The sequence below is a fragment of the Parasteatoda tepidariorum genome, chromosome 8 (assembly GCF_982258835.1).
Source record: "Parasteatoda tepidariorum strain Cologne lab strain chromosome 8, Ptep-v5.0, whole genome shotgun sequence".
NCBI lineage: Eukaryota > Metazoa > Arthropoda > Arachnida > Araneae > Theridiidae > Parasteatoda > Parasteatoda tepidariorum.
The window spans coordinates 35606826-35631556 of NC_141762.1; the positions used below are offsets into that span (position 1 = coordinate 35606826).

The 24731-nt window shown below is 28.9% G+C and overlaps 1 protein-coding gene across 4 annotated transcripts in view; it reads left to right on the top strand.

The window, feature by feature from the left end:
• Positions 1 to 23783, top strand: part of LOC107440428 (structural maintenance of chromosomes protein 6) — a 74641-nt gene extending 50858 nt beyond the window's left edge. For 3 of the 4 annotated variants that reach the window (XM_087150106.1, XM_087150107.1, XM_087150108.1), the window contains exons 20-25: positions 2529 to 2666; positions 10631 to 10746; positions 12053 to 12155; positions 17117 to 17272; positions 19993 to 20151; positions 22093 to 23783. In XM_087150106.1, coding sequence (XP_087006232.1) covers positions 2529 to 2666; positions 10631 to 10746; positions 12053 to 12155; positions 17117 to 17272; positions 19993 to 20151; positions 22093 to 22281 — 861 coding nt within the window. In that variant the 3' untranslated portion in view covers positions 22282 to 23783. The remainder of the gene's footprint in view (positions 1 to 2528; positions 2667 to 10630; positions 10747 to 12052; positions 12156 to 17116; positions 17273 to 19992; positions 20152 to 22092) is intronic. The other variant, XM_087150109.1, reaches the window with a different exon arrangement.
• Positions 23784 to 24731: the final 948 nt, after the last annotated feature.

Below are 24731 nucleotides of genomic sequence, written 5' to 3' on the forward strand. Positions count from 1 at the left end.
TGCACTTTTGCTGATGGTGATCGTTAATTATGATGGTATGCCTCAGGGCTCGAAAAAACTCAGAAATTTCACCCGTCCCCGAAGACGGCTTGTCCAACAATGTACCCGTCCTCCTTTGAAACTAAGCCGTCGCTTCTAAATAAATAAAAATATAATTTTCTCTTATTTATTACAAACATTTATGTAAATTGCACAATGAATTGGTAGTTACTAGGATTACAAATACTAGGATTACATTATACAGTAATTAAACAGTACAAGTGAGCAGAATTACTGGGTTAATAATAGTAACCTAGTATTTCTTTTATGAAATAATTATAATGACGAAGGTCAAGTTATCCGGAATGTCAATTTATCCAAGGGTACTGCGTTTTTTAAATGAATCAAATATGACATTTGCCAGTTCCACAATCAAGCTAATGATATACAGAAGTTTCTGCACAGAAATCTGAAAGGGGTTTTCTATTTAGGTAGATGTTCATAATTGCGTTTAACGTAACAAAAATCCTATTTGAATATCTTAAAAAAAATTTATTTAATGTTTGAACTTTTTAAAAGAACTCAAAATGATAAATGGTTTTTTACAAATATTATCTTGTATCATGAGACAAAATTATATAACAAATGATGATACCATACAATAAACGTTCATACAGGGTTGCCACTCTACATGGAGAACAGGGAATTTAAAAATCACCTAAAATAACAGGGAAAATGCAGGGAATTTTGATTTTTTTTCCTTGCAAACTGGGAAAATACAGGGAATTTTGTTTCTTATTTTTGTCTTTTAAAAAATGGTGCCCACTCAAAGCGTAATCTATGGGATATTTAGCCATGATATTCCAGCTATACTAAACTATTTCACTTACTATAACATTATTTAAATATGTTCAGCTGTTTTCCCAGCGATTAACACTAATAAATATAGTTAGCCCTATATAGCTCACAAAAGAGCACAGTAATTGTTGTTTCCATTTAATATATTGTGTATAATAGTACAGGGAAAACACAGGGAATTTTTTTTCCAGATTTGAGTGGCAACCCTGTCATATAACAAAATGTCATTATATAAGAAGAGAAAAGATGTTTTTATGGTGAGTGATTTTCAACAATGGCTGTGTAATTTTGAATAAATCTTGTTTAATACTTCAAAAAGAAATTTATAGAAAATCTTTTAAGTTATAGCAAAAAAACGTATTGAAAAAAAATTTTATAAAAATATCCACACCTTCTTAATTGTTTAAGGTAAGTTTACAAAATTATGTGCATTTTTCACGAGTAATAACTAAAATAATTGTTATAAATTTATTGCTACAATGTTTTGCTTAGGGTGTCCAAAAACACTATTTTTTGTAATTTATTGTCGCCCCTCAAACATCTAAAAGCTTTGAACTTCATTGATAGGTATGAGGAATCATATATACTAAACACTTCTAAATTTATAAAGTGGTTCTCTAAGATTTTTTTGAGAAAGATCAAAAAATGTGTCAGCATGGAAGTGTTTCCATTATTTTGTTCAGCCCCTGAATCTATGTTTCAAAATTAATATTGCTAATATTTTTTTTAAGTATACATACTTCTATCATCTGTATTTTATTAGTTGTTCTTTGAATGAAAAAAAAAAGTTTCACTTTGAAATTAGAAAAATGTATCCAGATATTAACATCTCTATATGAGTTATTCTGTCATCTTGTGACCTGATTCTAAATCTTCATACTGTGGGATGTTTCTTTTTTATTATATCTTATGAGTTATTAAATTTTTTGTTTCTAATGCAATTAAAGCATTTTGGTTGCCAATTGTAAGATAGACTTATACTGTTCCGATTTCCTTTTTATCATATATTTATTAAATCTTCTATTTTATTTCAGAGTGAAATCAGGTAATGTGTAATTCTTGCTTCTAGTAGGAAACAATTGGCATTTTTCGCGAATAATAACTGAAATAATTGTTACAAGTTTATTGCTACAGTGTTTAGCTTAGAGTGTCCAAAAACACTATTTTTTGTAGTTTATTGTTGCCCCCTCAAACATCTAAAAGCTTTAAACTTCATTGATAGGTATGAGAAATCATATATACAAAACACTTCTAAATTTATTAAGTGGTTCTCTAAGATTTTTTTTGAGAAAGATCAAAAAATGTGTCATGGTAGAAGTGTTTCCATTATTTTGTCCAGCCCCTGTATATATGTTTCAAAATGAATATTTGCTAATGTTTTTCTTAAGTATGCATACTTCAATCATCTGTATTTTATTAGTTGTTCTTTGAATGAAAAAAAAAAGTTTCACTTTTAAGTTAGAAAAATGTATCCAGATATTAACATCTCTGTATGAGTTATTCTGTCATCTTGTGACCTGATTCTAAATCTTCATACAGTGGGATGTTTATTTTTTATTACATCTTATGAGTTATTAAATTTTTTGTTTCTAATGCAATTAAAGCATTTTGGTTGCCAATTGTAAGATAGACTTATACTGTTCCGATTTCCTTTTTATCATATATTTATTAAATCTTCTATTTTATTTCAGAGTGAAATCAACAAACGTTTTAGAGATATAGAAATTCTTGCTTCTAGTAGGAAACGATTCGAACAATTAAAAAAAGAAAAAGAAAGAGAGTTAAGTAAAGTGGAGTCTGACATTCAAAAGGCTGATGTTGCAGTAAAGGTAGTTTTTCAATTTTATTATGACTCTGTATGTTTCTAATTACCCCTTTTGCATACAATTAAAGCATGCTATTCTTGGCCATTTGTACTAGCTGTAAGCAAAGGATTAATCAATAAATGTACTAACTTACTCCAAAACTGTTTGTGTAACCGTTCTGAAATTCAGATAGAGGACAATCTAAGCTAAAATCCTAAAAATCTTACAAAAATTTAAATTAGTGTGTTCAAGACAGGGTTGCCACCGGCAACTAAAATGCAATTGTTTTCGGTATGGCAACTTTTTTTTCCTGAAAAGGCAAAAAAAGTTGCCATGTTTTTGAGAAGAAAAAAATTTTCTTATTTAGACAACTATTTTCAGGAAAAGAAGACTATTGGGAGACTTTTCTGAACTCCTAGTGTTTTAGTTTTTTTTTAAGCATAAATTGGAATAAAAAATTTTGAATTGCAAATTTGAGTCTTCACTTTTTAATTCGTTCAATCTGCACAGACTCCTCCATTGTAAGTCTATTTCTTTTCTCGATCGCCTTTTCAATGATAATTGCTATGAATTTCTGCATGATTTTTTTTTTCTTTAAAAAATTAATACGATATTGCAATGTGTGAATTTCGAATTTGAGTAATCACTTATCATATATATATATATATATATATATATACAGGGTTCATTCTAGACTAAAAAAAGGGCAGGGTGCTAAAAATTGAAAAGGGCACTATACTTTTAAAAAAAAGGGCAGCAAGTTTAAAAAAGGACATTGTATTTTATAAAAAGGGCAGATATCTTAACCTTCTTTGCATAGTTAAAATGAATAATTATATATAAGTTTACTTTTATCACTAATCACAATTATAATTATCAAATGTATAACTACAATTTTCCAAGGAAAAAAGGCTACAGTTTGAATTGAAAAATTTTTAAAAAAATTCAAACGAGGTTTTTTTCCTTTATCTCAATATTTCTTAGTTCACTAAAAATATATTTAAAATTTTACACATACCTTTGAAAGACCTGGGGAAACAACTGAAATTTTTCAGATATGTTTTTCTTTCTCAAGTTGATGATTAGAATAACTATTTTCAGATAAAATATGAATATTAATCTTGAAAATAAACTTATTATGTATCTGGCTCTCCCTTATAAAAAAATAAAATAAACTGCGTTTTTAAGCTTAACTGTTGAAAACGAAGTTCTGAAGTATATACATAAAAAACAATATTTACAAAAAAATGTGCAAAATAAAATTCATACTTCCAGTCATTTTAAATAAAACATACTGGAAGTTTTATACTTGAATTCAGTCGCAGCAATAATATCAAACTTTAACTTCACATTCATCTTTAACTTATACAGTATATATAAGATCTGATAATTTAGGGGTGCACAACCTTTTTGAGTAAAGGACCACTTGCACAGCAGGTTGACTAACGAAGGGCCGCACATGTATTTAGACACGTTATTGGCAAATGTAGTAATATTTCTTTTAACATTAGTGTTCTAGTTTTTTTTTTATCAATAAACCTAATAATATATTTGTTGAAAATTAAAGTTGTTCAATTATTAGAATTCATTTGAAAATAAAAAAAAACTAATACTTATAAAAAAAGAAAAAATGCCATTTTTATCAAATCATGCAATAAAAAAAAAACTTCAATGCTCGCAGAATGAAAGTAAGAAAAAAATTTATGTAGAATTAAGTAATATAAATTCAAATTAAATATTTTAATTGAAGAAAACTTATAAGTTTTCAACAAAAACCTAAAATAAAAACAAAACTTATAGTTCAAAATAAAATTCAATACTTATTTGGTAATGTACTTTATTATTTCATTTTATTAATTCTTAGATTTTTTTATATAGTAAACGTTATCTTTTTTTTATATCGAAAATGATTACTTAAGCAACAAACAGTGAGCAGTTTAAAAATTCACGTTTTCCACCACTTATGAATTTCTCAGGTTGCTATCATATTGCATTTAAATTAAAGATTTAATGAGCATTTGGCACTTTAGTCAAAAATGCAGTCAAATATTCCTCCAAATATTTTTTTAAAAATGTATTTTTCTAAGTTTTTTTTTCTTCTTTTGAATTTGTATAGATATGATAAAAACTATAAAATTGTATTTTGACTATATTATAGTATTGCTTATTATAAGAAATAGTTTTAACATAAATTTCTAAAATTTTAAAATCCATGTTTCTGAACATGGCTTGCAAATTTATCTTCTAGAAGACAAAGGGAAAAAAGAAAGTTGGAAAACTGGATTACTTTATTCTGAACCACAAGTTTTTGAATTACTGCTTTTTTTTTTAAGAAATTTTTTTTTTTTTAATCAGACAAATCTATTTCGTAATTTTTTCGATACTTCTAATTCTGAGAATTGAGAACGATTTTTTTTTTCTTTTCATTTTTGCTTTTTTCTATTCTGCTTCAGAGCATTTATGTTGACTTAATTCTTTTTTCTTGACTTTTTCAGCTGCTTTTATTATAATGCAGCATTTTAACAGAACGTCTCATACTATTAATTTATTATCACTCTTTCCCTGCACTATAATATAAATAACTGGAAATATAGAAAACTGATTTTCAGTGTTAAAGGTTTGTTTTAGGAACCAAGAACAATTTGTTATTTTTGTTTTTCTCTTTCATTAACTTTTCTTTTTATAGGCATTTTTATTATGACGCAGCATTTTTTTCAATGAACGTTATTAATAAACTTTTCTTTAAAAAAAAATGAATAAACTTTTCTTTAAAAAAAAATGAAGAAAAAAATTCCTTTTTGCGTGTTGTAATAACATCGTAGTTACAAAATCACGTGGAAAAGTATGGCAATTCAAAAAAAAAAAGTAATAATAATTACTTAAATTTATGCTGAACTCAGCAAGAATAAAGTTTGTCGAATGTGAGATATAAAATTCGCATGTCGTAATGAAATTATAGGAATTTTTTATAGTACGTGGGAATGCATAGCAATAACTACAAAAAAAAATAGCTTAAAAGAAGAAAGAAAAGCAAAAAAAAGAAGGAAAAAAATTACTTAGATTTAAGATTAAATTTTCACAAATAAATTGAACCAAAAAGTGTTTATTGAAATTAATAAAAAATTCAGGATTTTTGAAATCACGTTACAAAGTGGAAATAAGTGTTTAACAAAATAATTTATATTTACGATGAATTCGAATTTAAAGAAAGCGCGTTAAACATACGTTTACTATAGAATCTATTAAAATTGAACGTGTCAAAACGCGATGACTCAAAAGTGCGATTAAAATTTTTTTTATTGTGATCAGTAGCTCTCGCGGGCCGCACTTCAGTAGTAGGCGGGCCGCAGGTTGTGCACCCCTATGATAATTGCAAGGAAAGGGTAAATAAGACTAAAGGAATTTACAGAGCAACAATAAAAAAAATAATAGAAAATAAACTTTTTTATAGTTACGAAGTTGTTTAAAAAAATAATACAAATAAATAATCTGTGTGAAATCAAAATTAAGTCCAAATTAATGTAAGAACATTTTTGAACACAAAAGCGCTACCGTTGTTTTTTAACACAAAAACGCAATAAACAGTTAAAATATCCAATACATGAGCATCAATTAAAATATTAATTATAGGAAAATAAGATTGTAATAAAGTGTTACAATAAAAATAAATTATGTAAAAAAAAAAAAAAAACATTAAAAAAGGCATATTTTTTAATATCAAATCACCCTAAAAAGAAACTAACAAATCAAAGTACAAGCAAAAAAATAAAGGATAAAATCGCATATTTTAGTCTGCTAAAAAATAAAATAAATTATCCTAAAATATGAAACAAAGCAGCAAGACAACGAAAAATAAACGGAGAAATTATAAATAAAAAATAAACAAACTAATAAATAAAAAAACTTCTCAAAAACTAAGTCATTCTAAAAAAATTTAATGTAATAAAAATACTACCCAATAATCTGCATTGAAGCGAAGTAAAATCGTACTTCATCAATTCATGAACTTTTGCAAGAAGAGAAGGGAAAAAAAACCCGAAAAAAAATAATAAAAATGCATTTAGTCAAGATTTTTTGTTACAAAAAAAAATTATTATAAATAAGATGGATAAAAAGATAAAAAAAAAGAAGTATAAATTAAGATGTTAAAGAAACGAAATTAATAATAAATAACTAAAAAAAAAAATTGCTTTCATGATAATTACTAAATCAGCACAAAAAGTAATACTATATAAAAAAAAGAAAAGAAAAAAGGAATATATATAACTTATCTGAAGTGTAAGAAACTAACGCTCGCACTGTTCAACTTTCTTATAGTACCATTGAATAACCATGGAACAGCCTAAGTGATTCTCTATTATAAATCACTGTCACTGCACTGCCTAAAGGCGACGCCCCCTGAGTGCGAGACTTAACACTGATTTTGCCAATTCAGATTTTTTTTTATCTGGGTATGGATGCACCTAATAAAGATCGGTGTGGAAAAAAACTTTTTTTTCCTTCTTAATTTTCAATTTCGAAAGGGGAAATGTCGCAAATTACGTTATCAAAGACGTACAAGTACGTTACAAGTAAAATTACGTTTTTCTATGACAATTCCATGACTTATCAAGTCTGGCGCGTACGGACCCTGTGATTAAGAGAAATAAAATAAAACAATTAAAGCAATTACAAATGATTATAAAGTAAATAAATAAGTTATTAAAAAAGATTCATTTGCGACCGCAGCACTTTTTATTGTATTTAAATGAACATTTTAAGTTTTAAGAAGAATCGAAATAAAAATTTGCTCATTATATTCAAATAAATTCAATTTACAATATTTACGACGCACGATCTTACAAACGCAGAGTTAGCAAAGCGATAACATTGATATTAAGAATAAATTAATAAACAAATAAAAAGCTGAAAAATATTAAATGAAAAAAGTTTGGTATTTAAATTAATCTATCTAATATTACAATGCGTTGTCAAATCATCATGGTATGTGATATAGATCATAGCCGAAATTGCAATAAGCGCAAAAATAATGACCAAATTTCTATAATAACGAGAAAAAAAATAATTTAAGTAACAATATAGAAGTGTCATATTTAAATATATGGAAAATACAACATAGAGTTATCAATCGGCTTGGTAATTGTGATAGTGTCGAATCAAACACCTGATTTGAAAAATATCGTCAAATAAACGAGTTACTATTAAAGAAAGAAAACAATTTCTTAATTTATCAATTTATTTAGTTCTATTTAAAATGGGCGGCCAAATTAAAGCTGCATTGTGATCATTCAGAAAAAGAAGAAAAAAAATTTGCGAATAACACATGTTGTATCTTCAAATAAATTTCCTTTTTTAATATTTTTGAGGTACAAGCATACAGCTATAAATAAATTTAATACTATTAAATAAAGGAAAGTTACGTATTTAAATTTACCGATATAATTACATCACTCTGTCAGTTCAGTTATGAGTAAAAAATTTAGAAAAAATTCTAAATGTATGAAAACGTTTCCTATTCAAAATATCTTATTTAGTATCAATTAGGATGAACAGTCGAACAAAATAATAAGTAAGGAAAGAAAGGGGAAAAAAACGATTAATTGAATTAAGTATGCTTCATCTACAAATAAATTGTGTGCTTGATTCAACTTTTATGAGGAGCAGTCATACCTTTGCACACACTAGTAATAACATAAATAAACAAATTAATAAAAAGATCGACTGCTGGGACAAATTCTAATGAAAACGAGAACGCTAAACAATATTTTAAAAGAGTAAAAAAAGAAAAAGAAAAAAAACGGAAATGTTTATACTTCTGGCAGCGTGCCAACAAAGAATGAGAAAAATATTAAAAAAGAAAAAAAAACGGAATAAAAATTATCGTTTGCTAATATCTTAAAATAACTTGTAATGTAACATAACTTGAAACTTATTATTGTAAGAATTGTATTGCGTCATTGTAAAAAAAAGTTTATTATAAAATTAGAATTTTTTTTCTTTTTTTTTGGATAAAAAAGCTTTTTTATTGCGTAGTTAATTGTCTAAGTCCCTTCACTTTTGAAATCAAAAGTAAAAATTTCTTTCTTCCTTCAAAAGAATAAAGCTGGGCAGAGGGGTTCAGAAGATACATGAGAATGTATCTTTTATCTATATGACCTAGTCTGACCCCTAAAATTGTCTACAGGCTTTGTGAACAAGATTTCTTCCTTTAAAAAATTCTTTCCAGGAAAACTCTTGCCAGGCCTACTGACCGTCATCATAGCAGTATGGTTTCTTAAAATAAGCAATACGTCCATTTCTAAGAAAAAGAAATTTTTCTAAAAAGAGAAAATAGGAACCCACACAGCTGCAGGTGGGGTTGCATTCCCTGAGGAACTTCTTGGAAGATCTCTTATTTAAACTACTAACTTCAAGAGGAAATAGTAAAGAGGGGGGGGGGAGCTCATTTACCCGTAGCTTTTGAGCTAGAGGGAAGACAAGTTGATTTCAAGAAAAGTATTACTAAGCGGAGGGGGGGGGGGGGGAGACAGGACAAAAAAATCCTTTCTTACAGGAGAGTGGTATCTTTTTGGAGGGGACACAACAGGGCGCATTCAATTATATCAGGGCGGGATAAAAGGAGTAAAGGGCAATAGGGCGGATATTTTATATCAAAAGGGCATACGGGGCGGGCCGCCCCGTAAACCCCGCTTAGAATGAACCCTGTATATATATATATATATATATATATAAACATTTACGTTTATATAAAAATTATCATATTTGCCACCAACTTGACTGAATGGATCATGGTATATGTCAATTAAGTCATTAACAAAATTTTATTCATATTTTTGATGAATTTTTGTTCTTATTTAGGCAACTATTTTCCTAGTTTTTGGCTACAATTTTCATGTTTTAGGCTACTAAAAGCAACTATTTTGTTTATTTTTTTCTGTTGCAACCCTGAAAGAGGAATGTATGAAAAATGAGTTTTTCTCAAGATCAATTGTTGCAAATTAAAATGCAGATTATTCTGATTTTTCAATTATTTAAACGATTTTCCTAGCTTACAGTTCTATTTAATCAAAAACTAAGCTTTTTATTTATTTTTAATAAATGGAGTTATTTTTTATATTGCAAGAAAGTTTAAGTAATCGAATAGCATGTTATTGTGACGTCAGCAAAATAATTTTTTTAAGGCTGTGAAAAAGGGGTTCATTTTGTGAAATTATTATGCTTTTGAAACATACTTCAATATTCTTTAATAATGTAAAATAACCAGTTGTTGCAGTTGAAGTAAATTTTGAGTATTCTGAAACCCTGTGTTTCTAAGTATCCATTATGTCACCTGATAATACTGATAACATTTAATCTTTATTTTATTAAGTTGGACATCTACAAGTGTTTTGTGTTGAATTTGATAACCAAATCATTTTTTTAAATAAATGTAATTGATATACCTTTGAGTTTAGGGCAGGATTGCATAGTGTTGAAGCATAAACATTTCTTAATTGCAACATATATAAGAGGAAAATGCTAGAAATTAAAATTTTCATTTACCCCAAAAGTTCAAGTAGTATTCAAAAAACAAAATTTTTTATTATTACATTTTTGATATGATGGTTAAAAAATCTTTAGTATTTTAAAATTATAATATTTTCCTATAACATAATTGTGCAAATTTGTAATAAATTGCATTTAACTGCTGAACCCACTGTCACCAACGAAACTTAAAGCGAGGCTTTAAACTATTCCAGCAACTCATTACTACAAAACATGACTGAAAAAATGTTTTCTGAAATCTTTTTCTTTCACACTTTTAATATTAATAATATTTTATAATGCTTTTTATGGGCCAAATTTTCTTCCTCAAACCATTGCTTGTACATCTCTGATCAATCATACATCTCTGCTTCGGTTTCTGGGGATTATTCATTTAATTACCATTTGATCTTCATATATATTTTAATTATAAATACGTGATAATTTTCAATCTACATTTACAGAAGACTATTGAGGAAAGAAAAAAAGTTGATCCAAAACCAAGAATTGATCCAACTAGGCCCCATGAAGATATTGATACTCAGATAAAAGAAATTGAGAAAGTTATTTCTGAACAGAGGTAGGCATTATATTGTAATTATAAAATTCTGTGTTAAAGTTCCAATAATGTTCTACATCCGAGGAATACAGTTCCTGAGTTCTTTCCGACTCGAATTATTTTAAATATAGAGAGATTATTCTTTTTTAAACTTGAGTGTTTAGTTACTTACACTAGATGAGAATACAGAAGCACTAGACTTCTCAGTGTCAAAACTAGTAGCTTAAAAAGAGAAATCCAAAACATTTTCCAAACGAAGCTGCTTCTTTATCTTCCTCTTTTCCTCAGCAGAATGAATTATTGCTGAATCAGTATTATTACAAATTTTTTTTAATTGACCCCACCCTTATTTCTGATTTGATTTTCTTTTTGTTATATGCCTTTTTTATTATTTTTTTTATTATTATTAAACAAATGAAAGCCTTTGACTATTATGTCACTAGGCTTCTAGCTTTCCAGTACTTCTTAACAATACAGTCAAAGTCTTGCCTTATTTATCATAAGTTAGTTTCAGGCACTTGACCAAGTTTATGTGTAAACAAATGTCTTGCACATTTTTGTGTGGAAATTATTTCTTTGCTTTAGCAAGAAGATAACTCCTTTAGAAAGTTTATCATAGATTGCCCTTTCTGAGCTTTGCGTATATCATTGACTATAGCTCCAGAAAATTTTCGCAAAGGGACACTTTGCGATCGAACTCTCTATGATTCGTTGCTATCTGAAACGGAATAGATAAACCGACAACTGCTTACTTATCATTCTTTTATAATTGCTTGCTTGACCAATATTGCCAACTAGATGGCAAAATTGATTTATATTATCACATAATTAACATATAAATCACATATTATCACATCATATAATTGACTAAATTGATTTATATTATCACATTTTTGGAAAAAAGTTTTGCGGGTGAAATTTGACGTCTCAAAAAAGGAAATTCTTAAGTAACTAATTCTAAGTTTACTTACTTGACCAATATTGCCTACTAGATGGCAAAATTGATTTATATTATCACATAATTAACATATAAATCACATATTATCACATCATATAATTGACTAAATTGATTTATATTATCACATAATTAACATATAAATCACATATTATCACATCATATAATTAACTAAATTGATTTATATTATCACATTTTTGGAAAAAAGTTTTGCGGGGGGAAATTTGATGTCTCAAAAAAGGAAATTCTTGAGTACTAATACTAAGTTTACATGAAAAGAATTGATATTGAAGTATGCAATCTCACCTCATTATAATAAAGAGATTTGTATGTATTTTTTTCTTATGAAACTGGATGTTATATTTATTTTAGTAATACAACTGATAAAGTTTCACTTTTTGAAAAGTATGCTGAGAAAAGCAAAAGACTGTTTGCAGCTAAAAATGAATACAAACAAATAGAAAAAGAGAATAAGGTAAGTGATTATAACTTTTTCAGTTATTTTTACATTTTTTTGACCAGACAGATTTTATATCAGTGTAAACCATTACCCTGTTTGAAGCATTACTCTCTTAATAGGTTAGTCAGAAGAGTAGCTTCTTAGTTAATTTCGTTAAATATATAACTTAACTATTTTGTTCTTCACCATGGAAGATGCGAGAAGTGTTGCTAATTTTATGTCATATCTAGAATATCTCTAAACATATAATCATTTTATGTTTTAAAAAGCATAAAATGACTGTTAATGTATTTCCCAAAATGATATTTTCAATTATCATTATCTTCTAATAAGATGACATTTTATTCTAGCCAAAGATATATGCTAGAATGCAGCTGAGGCAATCATTATCACCGTCAGTAAAAAATCTCCTCTCAATTGTCAATGATACAAAAATGGAACATTGTTCAAAATACACTTAAATTTTTTTACACAATTTTTTTTATTGTCTTGAGATTTAGTAAGTTTATCAATTTTCATGTTATTCGGTTTACCATGTTTTAATTTGGCATTTAATCATTTAAGGTTCAAATCACATAATCGGAAACTCCGATTATCTGAAAGTTTTGCTTTTTTTATAAATATTCCGTTTTTTCAGAAAATTCAGGCGTTGAAAAAAACTTCCGATTTTCAAAGATAAACCGAAAATTCGAACTACATAGCTATTTTTTACTCGCAGATAGCTATTTTTTCGCCCGCCAGATAGCTCGTATTTTCGGAATTCAAACGATGCTGAAGCCCGGAATCTGCTAATGTCTCGATTCTTATTCGCGCGATTTTTGTATCAAACACAGCTTTTTGTTGTTTGCTTGATTTAAAAGTTACACATTGCGATTCTTATTTGCGCGATCTGGATGTCTTACATTGCGATTCTTATTTACGAGATTTAAAAATCCGATATCATGATTTGTATTTACGCGTTTTTAAAGACCTATGTAGCGATTCGTATTCACACGAGCTTAAAATCCAATGTCATGATTCGCTCATGCTGTTATTATATCAAACATCGATTTTCGTATTTTTGCGGATTTTAAAATAAGACTCGCAATTTAAAATAAGGCTAAATGAAATTTGCATTCATGTGATTAAAAAAATATATACCGTGATTCATATTTTCACGATCTAAAAATTACGCATCATGATTCGTACATTAAAAATTCTATATCGCAGTTTGTATTTTCTCATTTTCAAAATCGAATATCGAGTTTCATATTCACGTGATTTCAAAATCCATTATGTTGATTTATATTCACATGATTTTAAAATCCAAGATCGCAATTTGTATTCTCGTGATTTTATGGTCAACTATCGCACTTCTTGTAAAAGTTTTTTTTTCTGCAATAAGTTACTATAAAGGTGACTGTTTTTCTATCGACGATTGTGAGCATTACAGCATCAGCGAAACTGGAGGCAGGGTGCGTAGCGTTTGTAAAAAGTACTTAAAGGTGCTTTTTGGGAGATTTCATTTTTAAAAGTGCTTTTTTCAGCTGGCGTTTTTAAAAAGTGCTTTTTTTTTCACAAATAATTTTTTTTTCTCCTTCAGTGATATCTGGCGGATCCCCTGCATTTCACGAAAAATGGGGTGTTCGCTACGTAATCATTCACGCGGACTTCATGTCGTACCCAAGTTATGACTTGCGCATGCGCACACTCGAAACTGAAACCTGAGTGCTCCAATGCGGATAGAGTCAGATCCTTATTAAATGTTTTTCTCTTTAATTTACAATTTTATTTTACTTCTAACACTTTTTTGATGTAGGGGGTAAGGGTACTTTTGTTCTGAGTTCAGAGTCAAGTTGAATTCACTCGGTGATGTGGGAAAGTACTGATTGTTTCGATTTACGTCCGTTTCTTTTTGTGTTTTTTTTTTTAATGCTAAAACTGTTCATAAAAAGTTTTTGTTTTTCAATAATATCATTGATGCAATATGAAATTTTTGAGTGCTTGAAAATTTTTGTAAAGTGCTTGAAAAGTTTTTAAAAAGTGCTTATTTTTGATTCAAAGATTTGGCTACGCACCCTGTGGAGGAGAATATATTCAAAACTTACATTCTGTATTTGGAAAGAAGAAAAAGTAGTATTTGTCAAAAAATGTTTGAAGATAGGCTAATGACTAAATTAATCACCTACCTATTGTCAGTTTTGCTATTAATACGAGAATGTATAAAACTTTTCCCAACTGGAGAAACCCTCATTCACAAGCTGCATTACACGCAATTTAATCTTGTTAAAGGATTTTTTGCTTGTTTTCAGAAACATGAAGCATTTGCAGCAAACAGAAATTAAACAAAAATAATAAAAAAATATTAAATTCAATTATTTTATTTTTTGGAAAAAGAGTTAATTAACTCAGCGCCAAAATTTAAAAAATATTGTTGCTGTTATTTATGCTATAAAATGCAAAATTCTTATCAAATGAAAAATAATTATCTAAACCGTTGCTGATTATCATATAATTTTTCTAACTAAAATAGCAATTTTCGCATGTTAAGGAATTAATATAAATTCCTACTTCAAAGTTATTGATATGTTTCACAGGGCTCTAGCTAGATTAGATTATAATACGATAAACATAGTGATTCCAATTGTAAAAATTTATTTTCTTTTCTAAATAATTTCAAAAGTCATGTTACTAATATATTTGCTATAAATCATGTAACAGTAATAATTGAAAAAAATGGAATGTTAATATATGTTCTCAGTAGTTTTAATTTGCTAAATCAGACAGTTTCTCGCATAATAATTGTCTCTTATGTGAACTGAAGAAAAATATAATTTCTAGCTTTATATAATTTTTCAATTGGTTATTTTACTTTTTATTACTAAATGTTGTGTATAGATGTAACCATTTATGTACAGTCGTCCCCATTTAATCGAATAAAATTTAATGGAACCAAATCATTTTATATAAAACTAATGTTAAACTTTCCCTTTTAAACAGTTATTTCTTGTTTTTTGCCCCCGCCTAATTGCATAAAGTGGTACTGAAATGGGAAGAAAAAAAATTATTACTTTTGAGAAATGTTTCCCCGGCTAAAATGGAATTTTCCTTTTTCAGTTAACCCCTTAACTGCTGCTGGCGTATATATACGTCTCAGCCAGACAATCCGTTGACTGCCGCAGGCGTATATCTACGCTTTCCCGAAGTACGATGCTTTGCATTGCACTGCTATAAATAGAACTACACCCCCGACTTGAGCATGCAGTAAAATGACCTTGAAAGTGTTCACCAATGAAAGTGTTTGCAATGAATGTATGTATTACCAATTTCGGAGGAGGGAAAGGGGGAAATGTTAAAGTGATTTGTTGTAAAAGTTATATCATAATATTTATTGCTTGTGTGTTTCTATTTGAGTACGGTCGGGTATATTCTTCTTTCGCTTTCGTTTCCCGTGTATATTTGTCGAGAATCCCGCTATCAGTACAATGAATGTGATGTTGGTTTATGTGTCCAACCATGTTTCAAGATTTATCATACAACAGCTAAGTTTTAACATCTTTTACATTGTATTTTTATTCTTTAATTTAAGTTTTCTATTTTCTTTTTTTTCCTTTTTCTTCTCTTGTGAAAGTAAACTGCTTTTAAATTGCAAAGCGTGCATCTTTTTCCCCCACCAAAACACCGCATAACAAACCGCACTTAAGTGAAAAACGATGGCACTGGGGAGTGAATCATGTAAATTTTACTGAGCAGGTAAGGGGTTAATTGCTGACAGGCATGAATTATTAATATGCTTATTTATATATACAATAATTACATTTAAAGTTATTTTCAATAAGTTTTAATTATGATTTATTTTGTATACTATAGGATACTATAGGTGGTCATTTCAATAGGAACTTCTTATTTATTAGTATGTGTTTGGGGTAAAGTTGAAAAATTAATCAAAACTTGCTGCCAGTTTTGTACATTGAAGTAAACGAAGAGGTTTTACCCCTCTGACTTACTTCACACACACATCATTTATAATGTAAAAAAGGGATAGAGTGATTTGTCTTGTGGTCCTCACTTGATGCATGTTAGCTTTGATAAGAAAAATCTTCAGAAAACCTAACACGCTAGTGTACAGAGTGTCTCTCTCTTAAATAGAATAATTGCTTAATCCAGTAAATAACTTTGAATTGGCTTGCAAGTTGAGAGCAAAAAAGAATGATTTAAATTAATCGTAATAAAGCAAAACAATGAATCTTAGAGACAATAATTAAACTGGTATAAAAAGCAATCTTAAATTAGAGATTTTTTCGGAAGGGATCAAATAATATTTTAGCACCTTCATTATGCTTTTCACTAACATTGATTTATTTTTATGTAACTTTACATGACATTTATATTTTATGATACTAACACAAACAATTTTAATTATAATTATTTATTGATCATAAAACTGAGTTTATTTAATCAAAATGCTATACTATGCATTAAATACCATTAAAAAGTAAAATTTCGCAAAAAATCAGAATTTAAGATAAAATATTGCACTCCCCTTTTAATCGAATAACCCGCTTAATTGCATAGATTTGACTGGAACCGATGGTATTCCTTTAAACGGGATTAACCGTAATAATAAATTAGTGCACAATTATGTCAACACATTGTAATTTGTTATCTTAAATTGTCTGGAATTTATTATTAAACGATAACACATGCATAAATTTTACTCGCTTGGAAATTCAGTTTTTTTGCCTTTTACCCAATCTCATCCCTGTAACTTAAAATATTCTTAATAAGAAATTACTAGTAAAGGGGATGGGATTTACATACTTATTGCCAACATAATAGAGGGGGAAAAAATGAGAGTTAAGTGCTAAGAAATAATATTGAGTGCTTAAAAGGTGCTGTTTATTTTAAAAATAAGTACAACTTCTTATATTATGTTAGAATATAGAAGTATGTGTAAATTTTATTTTTATTTTATTTATTTATTTTTTTAATTATAGCAAATAGCCAAAATGATGGCAAAAAGAAAATCAAGGACTAAATACATTATAAACTATACTAAGTGTGTCATGAATCTCTCTTTTACTGTTGTTCTCAACCATAATGGATTTACTGGCAGTATTGTTTTCAGTAAACCCCAATCTTTAATATTAGAGGTAAGATTTAATATTTTTTAGTCACTTTTTTTATTGTAACTTCTGTACTATGTGTATGTATACCATTTTATTGAGCGGCGATGGCTCAGTGATACAGACATAAAACTGTCATTGTGGAGAGCTGGGGTTCGATTCAGAATGGCAGCTTGAAGCCAACTCAGCTTAGATACAAATTTGTCTCGAAATTAAATGTGGACTGTGCACAATGCCACAACCATACTGTTGGTCACAAAATTGTGGAACCTTAACCTCCATTACCCCCTGCCCCACGCCAAATTTTGCAAAAATGCTTTTCTTTTAAATACTAATTTATTTGCATTTTAAAAAAAAGTTAAGCAGCAGCTTCATGAAGTTTGCCATTTTGATGTTTTTCATATTTAGCTGGGAATCAGAGCCAAAACATTTCCAAGCTCCTGCCCTGCTTATGCTACAGCAATTTTATTGTATATTTATGTACACTTTTTTTACTTTCAGATTTTAATTTAAAATTTGTTTTATTTGAATGAACATAAATTAATATTAAAAAGAACATAGTATTTTAATTATAAAAATGAAAATGAATTTGAGATAATAGTGAGATTGGAATGTCATACTTATTAGTTATTAGGAGGGGGGGAATTCTTAATAGCTCAATTCAAAGCAAAATTAAATAAAATATATCAGCCAGACACAACTGTATTTGTAAAATTATACAGAATTTAAAAGCACAAAGTTTTTTTTTTTTTTTTTTTTTTTTTTTTACTTTAAGCTTGATTTGAAAAGACTGTTAAAAGAACTGATAGAACCACTGGAGCATAAGAAGATTGTGAGCTCCATAAAAAATGCAACTTCGGGACCCTGTTATTTAGTAAAGGGTTATTTAGGAGTACAGTAGTAAAAGTAAAGTTATTCCGTATTTAGTAAAGTTATTCAGGGGTACTGTGGGTACTGACTTTATTTTAGTGGATGGCAATGTGACACCATGCAGAGCATTTCTGGTCAGTCATTTTCTAGAAAATGAAGATATTCTCCAGATGGATTGACCAGCTAGATCTCCAGATTTCAATCTTATGTGTATGAGATGTTTTAGAGACGATAATTACAGCACATAACCTCCTCTGAGAACCAACCAGTGTCTGAAAACAGATGTACTGATGGAGTGGGGCAAATTGCCAGCAATAAAATCATGGGCTGAGACCTGCATATCTCTACAAGTTGGCCATATCCCCATATAAACCATTTTTTTACCACTCTTTGATACTCTCTTACTCTTGATTAGTGTTGCTCACAATCATGCCTGTGTAGTATAATTGTTAAACAGCTAATATTTTTGTATTTTATCAACCTATCTTCAAGCCAAATTTTGGTAATTCAATTAACCAAAATTTAGTACTGTTTAGTAGTTCTGGAGATAATCGACCAATTATAAAAATTCTCCTAATTTTGAAAGCCAGAAAGAATCTAGTACTCATTTTATGCTGGACAAAAAATAAATTCAAAATATTCAATGCCAATTTCACATTAGAGATAAACATTGCCAAAATTATGTATTCTTTTTCATCATGGGTGAGGTAAAAGGTGACATCTGAGATTGACGCAGAATATCATTGTATCTGTTTGTCAACAAGGCGAATAAAAAAATGAAGTTTCACATTTATTTTAAGAGCATATTAAACTGGTAGACATACTCTCATAAACAAAGTGATAAATGGGTAACAATAAGAAAGAATGATGCAAAAATAATCAGCTTCAACAGAAACTTAAATACTATTTAAACAGATATTGATATCATGATCCACGCGAGAACGACCAACAGCAAATGAAAAGAAACTGGCCATTCCTCTCAGACCATGACGTTACCAACGTAAGTTGAATGCATGAGATCGTCATCTTAAACAACTGACCAAGAATGTGCCGCGTAAAGCGTTTACCCGAGCATTAAAGCAAGAGCCTGCAAGAGTTAGATTTGACATAATGTAAGGAAACGTCTTCATTTACAATTGCAACTTCTGTTAATTTAAAGTTAGAAACATTTAAAAAAAAACTTAAATGAAATTAGACTTTACTCTGAAGAAACTATCGATTTTTCTGCTGTCCACTATCAGCATATAAAATGCTGGTAGTGAACGTGCTATTTAAATGAGAGTTTTGAAAGACCATTTCATTTGAAAGACCATTCATTCATAGAATGTCCTCTATATCCAAGGTTGACAATCCTCTATATCCAAGCGCTAACCTCCCAAAGAGGTGACCCGGGTTCAAATCCCAGTAAGGTTAAAACAAACTCCACGCAGTGCTGATGAAAATATGTTCAGTGGTAGATGGATCATGGGTTAGAGTTCCCTTGCTGTCAGGGTGACCGTGGGAGGTTTCCTTGTTTTCCTCTCCATGTAACGCAAATACGGATTAGTTCGATGGAAAAGTCCTCTATGAAGGCTTGTTTATCCCAAGAGTTCCCTTGTCTTCTGGATTTGGTTCACAATTGGTTCAATACCAGTTAAAAAAAAATCATTAGAAATCTTGTGGCATAAAAATCTTTTCAGCGCAAGTAGTCAAAGATACATGGAATTTTTAATTGTTTACTTTACTTTGAACTGCTTAATATAATAACATGCATAATAAATGACATTCAAGAGATTCTAGTGTTGTCCTATTTCCTTATTTCTTATAGTCTTTTAGTTTAATAAAAGTCTTACACAAAGCATTAATTTAAAGCTGAATGTCACATGAATTAATTTCAGGCTACACCATTCAAAGAAAAGGCAGAAACTGCTGGGAAAAAGGCTTGTAGTTCCTTGAGTGGTGGTGAACGATCTTTTGTGACTATTGCATTCCTACTTTCTCTCTGGAGAAATATTCCTATGCCATTTAGGATACTGGATGAATATGATGTTTTTATGGTAATTCAAATTGCTCTCTATTCACTATAAAATACTGAACTAAGTTATTTTGATCTCTTTCCAGGCTTTGGTTTTTCCAAGGATGGTGCCAGATTCTGCCCGACAAGGGGTCAAGTCTCCCAGACAGGGGGGCTCAAACAAATTAATTCAAAATATTTAAATTAAAACGAATTTTATACTTTACATTTTTTTCTCACATCATTTTTTTCAAGTGTGTTTCTAAGAATCCAAAATCACTAACATTGATACCATAATGTGCAGATTCCTTTTAATGTAAATTTAAATCTTTTTTTTTTTTTCTGTTATCGATGTATTTTGCACTGTATGATATGATTTTGGTATCCGAAAAATTATTTGGTACTGATTATGGTTTTGGTATCCAAAAAATTATTCATACTACATCTGTTAAAAAATTTTTAATTGTTTACATTTTTCCAACAAAAAAAAAGTTTGGAGTGAAAATTTTCGTCCAGTCTAGCTAGCATCTTTAGGACTGAAATTTCATCTCCAGTATTATATAATTTTTACTATGTCTAATAATCAGCCTCTTCTTATTATTTTTAAGTATTTGGTCTTCAAAACTATTTGATAATTAAATAAAATAGTTTAAAACACATAGGAGTAGAAGGTACAGTAATTTCAGTCATGATTTTGAGTTTGGTAAATATATGAAATTCATAACATATTTTAGATAGTGCAAACATGTTGTGTATTCAAGCATTGTGTTCCCATATCTTTATTAGTAATTGCTTTTGCATGCATTGTAGTTTATATGAAAATAGTATGTCATATTTTAGAACTTAAAAGTTATTAAAACTATATATTAATTATCTCGATTGTTGCAACAACAAAAAAAAACATAAAATTATTGAATCAATCTTATCCTTACTGCTACAAATCAACTGTCAATTATTAGTTGCATAATCGCTATTTAAACTTAATAATAAAAATATGTTTTAAAAAATTTTAGCCATTATTTTCTTGTAAAGTTTAAGCCAAATTATAGTGTTAAATACACCCAAATTTATTTTAACTTTAATTTAAAGGCTAATCATTAAATATCTTGATATGGGAAAACAGGACTTATTCCATTTTCAAAACTAACACCACAATTTTAGGTTGTTATTATAAAGCATTTTGTATCAATGAACCGGACCAGAATATCTAACCTTACCATTTCCAATTTTGATTCAATTTTTTAAAAATTCTTACTCAAGAATTAAATTTTGTAGTAGTAGGTTATTGTGCTCTTGGAGTCTAGATTCACTTTAATTCAATCATGGCTAAAAGTGTTTATTAGTATCAAATTTAGTACGAGGAAGCTTTTTATGTGTGCCTAGGTTCACTTTAGTTAGATTGTAAATGAAAGTATCTATTCTTAAGAAATTTCAAAGGAGGAAGCCAACTACATTGCCTAACTAGAATGTTTGATCCTAGAGGCTCATTAATAATATAGGTTTTTATAGGCTAGGTTCACTTTAATTAGATTGTAGCTGAAAGTTTCCATTGGTAAGAAAGTTGCGAAGAGGAAATCCATCCCTGGAGTCTCATTAATCTAGCTTTTTATGTGTGGGGCTAGGTTCAATTTAATGATTGTGTAGTTAATAGTTTTTATTTGTATGAAAGTTAGAAATATACCTACTACATTGCCTGACCAGTATCAAAATTAAATGGTGTTCATATCCTGGCCATTAGGATAAAGATTCAAACACGGGTATTGGGATAAGTGCTTTGTTACGGTTAGTTGTAAAATTGTTACAATTTCACTAGCATCTTTTCAGCAATGTAGTTTTAATTTTTTGGGATATAATTTATGACAGCTCTAAATATCTGTGTATCATAAGACTAAAAATGGTTTGAGTAATATTGGTCTAATTAACATGGACTGACTCCTATTCAAAATTACTTATATTCCAATCAATTCTATTACAATCATTTTAGGACTCAAATAACAGACACCTGAGCATAAATCTTCTTCTACGAGAAGCTGGACGAATGGAGAGCACCCAGTTCATATTCTTGTCACCTTTGGATTTGCCCGATTTAAGAGTTGCAAACAACATTAGTATCAAAGTGCATAAAATGCAAGCACCTCAGCGAATCGGATTAAGTACCATGGATGAACAATGATTTGTATTGAGTTGTATGTACCTTTCTGGTACGATTTGTATAGAGAGTATGTGCCTTTCTGGAAGTATTGTTATGCTATTATATCCTTTCTCTTTTCATAGGTTCCCAAAGCAGGCGCTATCTCCCCCTGGTGGGTGAAGAACTTTAGGGTGTGTTATTAAAATTCATGATTTTTTAGGTTTAAGGAATTAGTTAAATTACTGAGTCAGCATATATTCATTATGAATGCAGTTGTGTAATTAAAATTGCTTATTCTTAAACAAATACATGTAAACAAGTAACAAATACATGTGAACACATCTTCATGTGAATTTAAAGCTTTTTTGTCCTTGCTGCTTACATAAATTTCACCTAAAAGTTGATTTATTCTTGAAACTTAATTAAACTTGCATTTAAAAAAAAATAGTCTGAAATTCATTATTCAAGAACTTAAAAATATGTAAATATTTGTTTATTTTTGGCAAGCTGTATATTTAAAAAAAGTTAGGAATATTTTATTAAATTAAGTTAGTGGTTATCATTTTTGATTTAGGTTTTTGTGAAGGAAAGGAATATTATAAAACCATAAATTACTTAGGCTTTCATATTGTTAACTTAGAAAATATTATATTTATATAATATTATAATTTGAAATTTGTTTCACTCAGTTCAACTAGAACAAATAAACATAGCCATTGGTCGTCTTTATTATATATATTCATGGCATAACTTATTTTACTTTTTTTTTAATATGAGAAAAATGATATTTAATTAAATATTTAATTTCACCATTAATATGTCGATTTATTTTTATGCGAAATTTTATCAATTTTGCATAGAAGTTGTTTTCATCAAAATTAGTTTAAAACATGTTTCAAATACACGTTGGTCATTCAGTACATTCCGAATATTTAATTAAATATTTAATTTCACCATTAATATGTCGATTTATTTTTATGCAAAATTTTATCAATTTTGCATAGAAGTTGTTTTCATCAAAATTAGTTTAAAACGTGTTTCAAATACACATTGGTCATTCAGTACATTTCCGGTAACTTAAAGGTTTATAAGAAATGTATCGTAACAAAAATATTAAGACTTAAAATGAGACAAACATAGTATTAATTATTTATTATTTCTCTCTATCTGTCTGTCTCGCTTTTTTGGCGAAAGGGATTGAAAAAATTTTGACTTGCAAAGTGGCAGTGTTTAAAAAAAGATTGGGAACCTATGTTTTAGATAAAGAGATATTATAAAATCAAAATTGAATTAAAATCTCAAAAAAATATGTATTTTTATTCATTTTGTATAATGTATTTTTTTAAAGTCTAAAAATGTTTATATAACAATTGCTATTTTAATACTTAATGGTTGTTTCACATGAGTAACTGAAAAAAGAAAAAGATTTTCATATTCAAGAAATGCTTATGTAATTGTTTGCACTGTAAATAATATGGATATTTATACTATTGTTTTTCACAGAATTTTTTAAAAATATTTCAATAAAAAATATAATAAATGCCTGGTTTTGTTTATATAATTTTAAAAGTCAAGATTTTTTTTTTCCCCAATGAGCTGCACAATTGTTCTTGCCGATGAGCAGACCTAGTGCGTTCTCCAGAGGTGGTATTCACTCTTTCAGGACCGCCACAATGGGTGAGATACAGTTGCTCATGTTAATTTGGACATCTAGTTTCTGCCACACTAGATGGCAGCACCGAGACTCTATTTGGATGCTAAAGTGCACTAGGAATTTAATTTTGCCGGAAATGCCAAGAGTCAATAAGGCACTCCAGGGATCTTTTACATGCCGCATAATCATACGACATGGCCGCTGAGGATTTTCTGCATCCTGAAAATCCGGGGATCGAACCCACAAACTTGGGCTCAGGAGGCCGACGACAAACCAACTGCGCAACCCAGCCACTAAAAAAATTAAAGTTTAAAAATTGTCATACTGAAACTGATTGTCTTTGGCTCTAATGTCATACTACACTGTAAACCAGCTGACTAAATGTTCATTAGTGTGGACATATAAAGTAATAATTATGCAACCTTGGTGTTTGATCTTGCTAAATTGTATCTGGTTTGGTAAGCAATATGGAATATGCACAACCAGAGCCACAACGCTTGAATAAGAGTCATATGATTTTGTGTACATTTCTTTTTCTTTCATAATTTCGGATTTATCTAAACTGTTCCTACTTTTTTCAGAAACGTTCTGAAACTGAGTGACATCAGTTTCAAGTGACATAGCAATTTTTCTCCACACTTAACAACAAGTGCAGCAAAAATTTTCTAGTCTTAAGCAGTCAGGTCCAGGTTCTGTAATGTAACAGCATTTTCAGAACATAGAAAATTCAATTGAAAATAATTCTGGCAGAAAATTGCAAGAATGTAAAAAAAACAATGAAATCTTCATTCTTATCATTAATGTTGCAATTATTGCAGCAAATTTAAGTTTCATCATA